Source organism: Lagenorhynchus albirostris, chromosome 11, assembly GCF_949774975.1.
Source record: "Lagenorhynchus albirostris chromosome 11, mLagAlb1.1, whole genome shotgun sequence".
Classification (NCBI taxonomy): domain Eukaryota; kingdom Metazoa; phylum Chordata; class Mammalia; order Artiodactyla; family Delphinidae; genus Lagenorhynchus; species Lagenorhynchus albirostris.
In genome coordinates, this window is record NC_083105.1 from 64,158,830 (window position 1) to 64,169,720 (window position 10,891).

General features: G+C 40.2%; 1 protein-coding gene across 4 annotated transcripts in view; it reads left to right on the plus strand.

Moving 5' to 3' along the window:
- The window catches only part of CCNT1 (cyclin T1), a 37,370-nt gene extending 26,523 nt beyond the window's left edge, over positions 1 to 10,847 (plus strand). For 3 of the 4 annotated variants that reach the window (XM_060166391.1, XM_060166392.1, XM_060166394.1), the window contains one exon: positions 562 to 2,116. In XM_060166391.1, coding sequence (XP_060022374.1) covers positions 562 to 1,968 — 1,407 coding nt within the window. In that variant the 3' untranslated portion in view covers positions 1,969 to 2,116. Of the gene's footprint in view, positions 1 to 561; positions 2,117 to 10,042; positions 10,133 to 10,708 lie in introns of those variants that run through there. The other variant, XM_060166395.1, reaches the window with a different exon arrangement.
- Positions 10,848 to 10,891: the final 44 nt, after the last annotated feature.

Sequence of the window (10,891 nt, forward strand, 5' to 3'; positions counted from 1 at the left end):
GCTGCACAGCTGACTGGGGCTGAGAGCTGAAATTGAGGGAAATTAACTTCAGTTTATTGTCCAGGGCTTTACCCTGGCAGCTGCAAGCCTTCAACAGACTGCAAAGTTCCAAAATAGTTATGTCAGACAGATTCTGCCTTTGCAGTTGTTGTCTAGGTGGGACAGATTCCTGGTGCTTCCTACTCCGCTGTCTTCACAGAATCTTCCTCCTTTTTTAAGGCTAAATGGTATTTCATTGTATATATAGACCACATTTTTTTAAATACATTCATTTATTGATGGACACTTGGGTTGCTTTCATACCTTAGGTATTGTGAAAAGTGCTGCAACGAACATGGGAGTTCAGATACCTCTTTGAGATCTTGTGATGCTTGGTTTAAGGTTTAAAAAATTGTATCTCTCCTGATGGTAATAATTATCAGTCTCATGTTAGAGTAACCTCCTGGTTATGGGCTATCCCAAACTCCCAATGTCACAGCAAACACAGTCTACTCATTTCAGTGTTTTTTTTCCATTTGATAAATTACCTGAAGTGAAAAGATGCTATTTGCTTCATTCTAGGCATGCCAGGCTGCCAAGAAAACAAAAACGGATGACCGAGGAGCAGATGAAAACACTTCGGAGCAGACAATCCTTAATATGATTTCCCAGAGCTCTTCAGATACAACTATTGCAGGTTTAATGAGTATGTCAGCTTCTTCTACCACAAGTGCAGTGCCTTCCCTTCCAGCCACTGAAGAGTCAACCAGTAACTTAAGCAATGTGGAGATGTTGCCGAGTGAGCGTTGGCTGTCCTCCCACCCTCCTTTTAAGGTAGAACCTGCTCAGGGTCATCGGACTAGTGAGAATTTAGCACTTATAGGAGTTGATCATTCCTTGCAACAGGATGGTTCAAATGCATTTGTTTCCCAGAAGCAGACTAGTAAGAGTGTGCCATCAGCTAAAGTATCACTGAAAGAATACCGTGCAAAGCATGCAGAAGAGTTGGCTGCCCAGAAGAGGCAACTGGAGAACATGGAGGCCAATGTGAAGTCACAGTATGCCTTCGCTGCCCAGAATCTTCTGGCTCACCATGATAGCCATTCTTCCCTCCTTCTGAAAATGCCCACAGAGGGCTCAGAAAACCCTGAGCGGCCTTTTCTGGAAAAGACTGACAAAACAGCTCTCAAAATGAGAATCCCAATGACAAGTGGAGATAAAGCTGCCACTTCAAAACCAGAGGAGATAAAAATGCGCATCAAAGTTCACACTGCCGCTGACAAGCACAATTCTGTAGATGACAGTGTCACAAAGAGCCGTGAGCACAAAGAAAAGCACAAGACTCACCCATCTAATCATCATCATCATCATAATCACCACTCACACAAACACTCTCACTCACAGCTTCCAGCTAGTACTGGGAACAAACGTCCAGGTGATCCAAAACATAGTAGCCAGACAAGCACCTTAGCACACAAACCCTATAGCTTGTCTAGCTCTTTCTCCTCTTCCAGTTCTTCTCGTAAAAGGCCCTTCCCTGAAGAGACTGGAGGGGCAGTGTTTGATCATTCAGCTAAGACTGCCAAGAATACTAAATCCTCTTCCATAAATTTCTCCTTCCCTCCTCTTCCTGCAATGGCCCAGTTGCCTGGGCATAGCTCAGACACAAGTGGCCTTACTTTTTCACAGCCCAGCTGTAAAACTCGAGTTCCTCACATGAAATTGGATAAAGGCTCCACTGGGGCCAATGGTCACAATGCAACCCAGACCATAGACTATCAAGATACTGTGAATATGCTTCACTCCCTTCTCCATGCCCAAGGCGTTCAGCCCACTCAGCCACCTGCGTTTGAGTATGTTCATTCTTATGGAGAATATCTGAATCCACGGGCTGGTGGAATGTCCTCCAGACCTGGCAATACAGACAAACCCCGGCTACCACCTCTACCATCAGAACCTCCTCCACCACTTCCACCCCTTCCCAAGTAAAAAAGAAAAAGAGGAGAAAAAAACTTTAAAAACACATCTTTTTTTTTTTTTTTTTTAAACTACTGATTCTGGACTAAGAAAATTACTTCCCTTATGAAACATGTCACCCTTGTTGGACTAGAAATAAATTTATATTGAGACATGGGAAGGTGGTAGAGGGCCTTGGTTATTATATCGCCTGCCTCAGAAATTTAACTATTTTATTATAGTTTTTACTGAGAGGTGAGAATGTGTTAAAGCTGTGAAGGATTCAGAATACTTTCTCTGTTCTTGGCCTCTCCACCTCCTAATTAGGTCGATTAGAGTTGATATCTTCCCTCTTCTTGCCAGGACTGAAGTATGGAGGGTTTGTTTTATCAAACAGTTGTGGATCCTTTTGGTGTTTAATATATCAGAAGAGAGGAAGTATTTAAATGTCAAAATCTTTTAAGAGACTTTAAAAAAATAATTTAAGGAAAGTAAGTTATCTGTTTAGTTTTTTTATATAATTGGGGAAGGGATAGGGATTTTGCTGTGTGTATGAGATACACGGCAGTGAGTCCTGGGGGGTGGGATTGGAGGGTGGGGGGTGTGTGTGTAGTGGGGATGGGAGGATAGGATTTTGGCCGTGAGTTCTGAGATCGGCTCTGGCCACTTGAAGTGTTTCGACCTTTAAGTGTGTATGTAAGTGTGGGTATGTGTGTTTTAAAATCATGTTTTATCTTTCCTTCCCTGTACTTCACCATTTTTACTTCCTAACAGTCTACTAGAGAGAACACGGTGTGGCCTTTAAAACATAAAGGAAGGAAGAGGCCTGTATTTGACATTTCTCTTTCTTTATGTTGTAATTGAGGGTAGCCTTCTAAATTCTAGTTTGGGCAGGTGCAGCCAATGGTCTGACTCTGGACTCCATTATAAAAACTTCCTTTTTACCCCCTTTTTCCTTTTGATACAGAACAAAGGTGGGGTTGAGGAAGAAGGCTGGAGAGCTAGGCTGGCTTCTGCCCTACAGAATTGGGTGTCCTTTTTTTCATATTGGGCTTTGGGAAAGTGTTCAAGTAAGAGCAGTCTCAGGGTCTCTGAAGGGTAGGGGGATGTACTATCCTTCCTGTGAAAGCCCAGACCATATGTGAGAATAGATCTGGGAGAAGCCATGGAGCTAAAGGATACTGAAAACAATGAAAACTGTGATTGGGAATTTTTAGGACATTGTATTTTAAATTATATTATGAATGTAAGACTTGATTTTTATCTGTAGATCTGAAGGGAGGCAGCTGCATCCTCAATTTTTGCAACCTATATGACTTCAGAGATTGGAGCTTATGAATTTAACAGTGCTGGTGCCATGAAGGTGAGCAAGCCTAGCCTTCAGATACTGTTATGTTTAGATTGTACATCTTTGGTGGTTTTAGCTTCTAGGCAGAAGTTCTTCTGTAGATTTCTAAGAGTCCTTTAGAAAAATGGATCAGGAGTCCTATTCTAATGGGTGCTTAATTATCCCATATTTTAGGAGTGAACATTTTTGTTGAGGAAAGAAATCTTTCAAGGGGCCAGAAAGAATTCTAAGCCAAGTTGTCCAGCTGAAAATGCCACCTAGCCACAGATTATTTAATGTGATATTTTTTCAGTCTTCATGGTGTTTTTTGCCATGGAAAAGGTGATGCAATTTGAATTTGTCTTCTTGATTTTAATGCAGCGTCTTTCACACCAAATATTCTTTGTGGATAAATTGATTTTTTTCATTGGTAGTCATAGGGAGATAGGAGTTGTACATGTGCTGCTGCTTGCCAGGAACAGGTTGGGGAGAAAACTGAGACAGTTGGAATTGATGATGCACTGGCCTAGTATAGGAGGGAATTCATTCAGTAAGCCTTAACTGAAGGTGAATTAGTGTCCTGCACTTCTGCATATTTGAACTGTCTGGAGTGCCTGCCATTGCTGTGTAAAGTGAGCTCTGTGCTGATTGATACACCAGTAATACTTTTGACTTGGAATGTCACTTTACTTTTATGGATGACATTTTCCTCTTTCTCCTTGATATTTTCTGTGTTGTGCTAGGTACTTGGTAATTGGTAGATGCGTGGTGTGTTTACTAAATTTAGGCTATTTGTTTAGATTTTGTTTGGCGGAGTCAGCTTTCCTTTCTGACCTTCCCAAAAGGTTATTTAGTTTGCATCTGTATCTTGTGGAATTGATGATCACTGATTTATGAAAATGTCTTTTACAGCTTTCAGTTTTTCTCATCAAATGTCACATATTTTCTAACCACATTCACTTTCTCACCACAGAGATACATATCCACTTGGCCTCAGCAGTTTTCCATGGCAGTCTGTAGTTCCTTAGAACTTTGTCAGGAGTGACCTTGAAAAAAGTGCTTACTAGAGCCTAAGAGCTGCTTTACGCTGCATAGTCTGGCCCTTGCACTAGTAGATCATTGCTGATATAGGTCAATTTAGAGATTTTTTTATATTAGTGCCTCCTGATACTGTTTTAAGATAACTACAGTGTCCGCTTTTATATCTATGCATATGTCATGAAACTTCTTATGGGCTCTGCATGAAGCTGCTTACTGCATTGTCTTTGGGTTAGCAGATGTGCCTGTCAGCTAGCATGCATGTTGTCCAGATTCCATAAGCTTAGGCTTCAGAAGATTGTGTGGTTTCTAAATGCTGTGTCTTCTCTTACCCTCACCACTTCAAAGGGTGAGAAACAGGATTTATACATGCAAAGTTAGTCTAGTAAACAGGGCTTTTTTCCCCCTCCTTTTAACCTTGTCAAGGGTAAGTGGTGGTAAGCAGGCCTGGAGCCTCAAGTTCTGTAAATTTCATTCCTATAACTTTGCTTGAATCTCATGTTGGCAAAAACAAATACCTGTGAATTGTCATTAGGGCTTTTAATCAGATACCTGTGTTGCTGTTAGCTGAACTCTAGTGAAGCATTAATCTAAAGCTACATTGGTCTTCTGAAGTATCAGTTATGCGTTTTGGGTTTAGAAAATATGTAGGAATTAGTCTAGTCTTTTCACTTGAATCAATGTGTTTCCATATCTGAGACCCTTAGCTTCCTCTTTTTTTTTTTAAATGATTTTAGTGTTTTGATTTAATGTATCCTTTTACATAGTTCTGTATTATTGGCTTCACCAGTATTGATAGAAAAATTTAAATCTCCAGTTGGAAACAGCAATGGATTAGGATATAGAAACAAAATCATGGTAACATCAGTGCTGGATTTACTTAAGCCTCTGCTACTTAATTCCCCATGTTGAAAATCCATACCCCTTATGCCTTGTTTCTGGACAAAGGCAATTAGAGGAGTCTTATCCCAGTATGGTTGGATTTTAAACATATCTGTGTTTCCCCCGCAGAAACACAGGACTGTGGGAACTTGGGAACTGATTAAATTTTAAAAGGATTAGTCCTTTGTTGATGATCTGTTTTGATACTAATGCCAGGAAAAGGGATTCTAGGACATCTTGAAGTTGGAATACAAATACTATTCTCTTGGGTTTGGGAGAATTTAAGCAGTCTATGCAACCCTTCACATGGTGAGAAATAAGCCCTCTGCAGTCCCACGAAACTTTCAATGACTTTGATGCCTCCCCAAATTTCTTGTGTTGCTGCTTGTTAACACCCAGCTTTTAACTGAGTGTTTGTTCCTGGTGGTTTAAAAAATGTTCATGTTTTATCACACTGTCAAGTTTTATCTTTTTATCCCTCTGTGGGATAAAAAGCATGGTACTATAATCCTGCCTGATAGAGTGGTCTGGAGTGAGAATTATTTTTTAAGTGGGAGACCATTCCATTTTAATGTTTCTAAAGTTTTTAGCATGAACTTGGCATTGGAAAAGGGAGGGCAAAAAAGGAACGTTTACTAAAAAGTGGTGTCTACTCTTCCCCTTTATGAGTGTGTATTCGTGGTGAATGAAGAGAAGAGAAAAGACTTGAGAGCATGCTAATTGAAGCCAGAGCAAGTATGTCTTCATCAGGTTATCAGGAACTCTTCAGTTGAAAGCTGAGGCCTTAACTGATTAGTGGTTGATCACATTGGAATTGGTTATAAGATGGAAGTGCTGGCTGGGTTAAGCACCCAAAGAAAAGAATGCAGCCCACTAACTTAGTGTTAACCTAGGTTTCTGGATTTGAAACTGACCTCCCCACCCTACTCCACACACCTAAAACTGTTTTCTTATCAGACCAAAGAGCAAAGAAGGAAAAAAAAAAAAGTAAAACACTTTTCCAATCTATGTCACTCAGGTACAATTTTGTGGTGATATTTTTGTCTGTTTTCTTTGTATTGCTCTTAAGAGCCCTTTCTCAGCATATTATTCTGTTCTTGCCTCTGTCCTCCTTGGGGCACCTCAGTTCTGGATGCTACCCCTGGGATCTCTACTGCTGTTATGTGAATGGTAAGATATAAGTGACCATTATAGTAAGGGCTCTTTGTAAAACATTAAAAAAATTTTTTTAAAAATTTAAAAAAGGATGTTGTATACATTTTATAGTCTGGCTATCAGTTTGATATCTTGCTGTCAAGTATGTTTCTCAATCTGTATTTATCCATCCCATCAATAAATGTTAATGATAAAACAATCATCTGATTATTGTTTATGTGTACTGAGTCTTCAGGTTAGTCTTTAACTGTCATTTGATTGATATGATAATAGTTTTGTTTTAGTTTTGGTAATATAGTATGTACTTTCTTACTGCACAAGATCCTATGGGAATTGAGTTCATTGGAAATAGCTAACTAAGATTTGATCATTACAGTGAACCTGATGGTATATAAAGTATGATGTGGCAGAGGGGGAAAACCCCTCATTCTGTATTGTCGCATGGATACCTGGAAGGGTGACTGGTACACAGAAAAATATATAGCTCTAACAGATGATAGCAACATGTACTGCTTATCTAGCAAGCACTATCAATGATTCATAATTGTATATTTGGTTCTTTGAAAACTGAAATGTTGGTATAGACAGCAGTGCTTTTGGAAGAAAAAATTAATAGCCTTTTTGGTGGTGCCTGGAAAAGCTGATAGGGAATACTCACCCTTTTCTTGGGACATAATAAAACCACACACACAAGGTAAATCTTGCAAATTACCCATTTAAATGGAAAGAATTTTTATGCTATAATGCTCAAATTATATAAAAAATGTTAGGAGTAGCTATAGTTTAAAAACTCTAAAAGGAACAAAATATAAGTTTAACAGAATGTTCAACACTTCTGAAAAAAAAATCACTTGAGTCTTGAGTTCTGTTCATTCCGTCCTTCCATTTTCTGAAATAAGACAACTTAAGATTTTTGTTTGCTGTGCCTCTCCTGAAACTTCTGTGGAAGCTGCCGATGTTTTAGGAATTTTGGTCTGGTTTGAATGGAAGAATAGAGAAGTAGTAAATGAACGATGTGAGAATGGATGATACTATAAATTTATTATAAAGTCATAAATAGTGATTTGCTTTTGTTAAAAGAGATATCAACTGTGTCATCCTTGGCAATAGATGAGGTATAAATCAATGTAAACTTCCAAACAGCTGGATCCCCAATTATAGAGGTTTGTTAAACTAACTGGGATAGAGCTAAGTTTCATCTTATGATCAGTGCCTAAATCATCCTGGTCTCTCAGACACTTTTGAGAGCCAATAAGATTGGCTTGATCTCTGTCATTCAACTTTCTGTAGAAAGTTTGAAGCCCTTTCTGTGACTTCTGTGGATTCCCTTAGAGACTTGTATTTATTGTAATCTCTAGCTCTGGCGCCTACTTCTGCTGAATTGATTTGGGGGGCCTACTTCTGTTGAATTGATTTGATTTGTGGATTGTCACATGTCTTACTTGTGCTACCTTTTTTGCATTGTGGAATCTTAACCCCTTTTCTTAATTTCACATAACACTCAAAACCAACAGGTAACCAAAAAAATCACAGTGATGAAAACAAGTTAAAATTGAAAACTAGATCCATCTTTCCTGAAAAGTAGTTTCAGGCATTTCCCTGCTTTTCATTTATCCCTTCATTAGAAAATAGTATCTACCAAGTACTATATACTGTTTACAGATGATAATATGGCAGTAAACAAAGCAAGCATCTTGCCCTCATAGAACTTACATTCTAGTTGTAGGGGAGAAAAGTAAAACATAATATGCTAGATGATAAGTACTTTGGAGAATGTAAAGCAGGGAAGGAGGGACAGGGATTTTGTGTGTGCATGTAGGTAAGTAGGATTGTTGAAATTGGAAACAAGATGGCTAGGGAGGAAGGCCTTACGAAATCATAGTTCAGCAAAGACCTGAAAGAGGTGAGAGAGCAAGCCACAGGAATATTTGTGGGTAAGATCATTCCAGGAAACAAGTGCAAAGGTTCTGAGGTGAGAAGATACCGGCACGTTTGAGAAAGAGCAAGGAGGCCAGTGTAGCTAGTATAGAATTGAGTGAGGAGGAGAGAGTAAGTAGTAGGATAATGTGGTTAGAGAAGCAGCAAAAGGCTAGATACAGTAGGGCCTTGTAAGCCATTAGGAAGACAGTGAAATGGAGCACCATTGACAAGTGTTGAGTAGAGAAGTAACATGATCTAGCTTGGGTTTTAAAATGATCATTTGGTGGGGAATTCCCTGGCAGTCCAGTGGTTAGGACTTGGCGCTTTCACTGCCAGGGCCCGGGTTCAATCCCAGGTCGGGGAACTAAGATACTGCACCATTGCAAGCAGCGAGGCATGGCCAAAAAAAAATGTTCATTTGGCTTCTGTGTTGAAAAATGGACTATATAGAGTCAAGGGTAAGGAGACTCTCACAATAATTAAGGGAACAGATGCAAGTGGCTTGGACCAGGTTGGAAGCGCTGAAGGTAATGAGAAGTTACATATCTTGAAGTTGGAGCCAGTAGGATCTGCTATAAGGTTGGAAGAGAAGTCGAGGATGACTCCCAGTGTTTGGCCCAAGAAACTGGAAGGAAAAAAGATGAGGATGACTATAGAAAGTGCAGGATTTGGGCATTTATTTATCTCCACTCTCACACACAAACACACTTTTTCTCTGGGATTAGCCCCCAAAAGTCCGAATTAAAAATTCTCTTTCCTTTAAGAATTCATCTTTCCTAACCGCTATTTACGAACAGCCTCAGGTCTACTTTAACCTATTCAGTAGCTAGCAAAGTGTTAATTGGATTAAAAACAGCCATCTACTTTGTTAAAAAGCACAAAGAATTTGCTAATATCTTGACCATTTAATATCTCTCCCCCACTTAGAAGGAAGTGGGGTTTTTTTTGGCTGCTTTGGGCCTTCGTTGCGCACAGGCTTTCTCTAGTTGCGGCGAGCGGGGGCTACTCTTCGTTGTAGTGCGAGGGCTTCTCATTGCAGTGGCTTCTCTTGTTGTGGAGCACGGGCTCTAGGCGTGTGGGCTTCAGTAGTTGTGGCTCGTGGGCTCTAGAGCGCAGGCCCAGTAGTTGTGGCACCTGGGCTTAGTTGCTCTGCGGCATATGGGATCAAACTCGTGTCCCCTGCATTGCATTGGCAGGCGGATTCTTAACCACTGCGCAACTAGGGAAGCCCAGAAGTGGTTCTAAATAGCGTTTTTTGGTCTGTTTTGGGCTTAGCAGAAAGATTTTTTTTTCCCCCAAGACCTTCAGTAGACGCTCTAATTAAAGCCTTTGTTGCATCTCTAGTCCCTAATGCCTCTTTACATTGTTCCCTATAGTAGCTTTAATATTCCTTTTTGATTTCACTGCATTTCGTTGAAAATTCCCATATTTTCTGTAATGTGGCTTCCTCTCCTAGTTTTGAGTTACAGAGTGTTTATAACAAATGTCTTTGTACCTCTTCTGAGGGTTGGAGTGTTTGCTTATGTATATAACTCATAGCTGCTATTTAATGGCTGTAATGCATCTACAATCCCAAACTACTCTAGAATGTTTACTCCAAAAGAGCAGGTTTATTGTTCTTGTTCTCCCTGTATCCCCAGTGCCTGGCATTTAGGTGCTCAATAAATGAATGAATCTCATGAAATGGCCTTCTAGGACTGCCCTAATCTCTGGGAAACGGGAGGTATAAGCTCTCTACCCATTTCGGTTTTAATCACTTCTTATGCCTAAACTGCTGTTCTCCAGCTTTGTAGATTCTTTACGCTCACTACTGAACCACGCTCACCTGCTCATTGGTAATGGAGAAACAGCTTACTTAAATGAAACTGACAGCAGGTGAGAGCTTGGGAAGGATGGGATGCAAAAAAGATCCAGAAGGGTTATGGGGAGGAAATGTAGGTTCGTGTCTACCAGAGGCGTGGTGGAGATGGAAGAAGGGAGAGATGCTTTTAACTAAAGATGCTTAGAGGATGATAAAATTGGGATTGTGTCTGCCATTTCTATATAGCTGCATTATTTAGCACGGAATTGTAGAGAATTTTAGAGAATCAAGGCCGCAACGAGAACTCATATTTCCTAATTCTCAATCCAATGCTCTTCACTATATGAGAGGGAATAAAAGGGATAAAAAATGAGGGCTGGGTTCAAATTCGCCTTCTTCCCCTAATTACTAGATATGGGCTCATTCTGTTTCTCTATTATCTGTAAAATGGAGATTATAGCTTCTTCCTCTTAGGATTGTTCTGAAAATTAAATGTTTATATATGTAATTTCCCAGACTTAATAAGCATTCAAAAAATGTTTCCATCAGTGAACTGTTCACAAAACTAAAGCCTTTTCCTGTAAACACTGAGAGTCAAATGTACAGTGATCCTTTGGCCTCTATATGTCGATTTTGTACCTACTGTTTAGGGGTGGTGAGGTAGCCGCGGCCTAGGACCACAGACAAGAGAGGCCAAATGCGGCCTGAACACCAGCGATGATGGGAGATGGAAAGTCATCGTTTTCAGCGAGCGCGTTCCACAGCCCGCGCTCCCTCCGCCTCACTCTCTCTGGAGCTGAGTTACCGACAGACAGCTCTTCTAGCCACCCAGC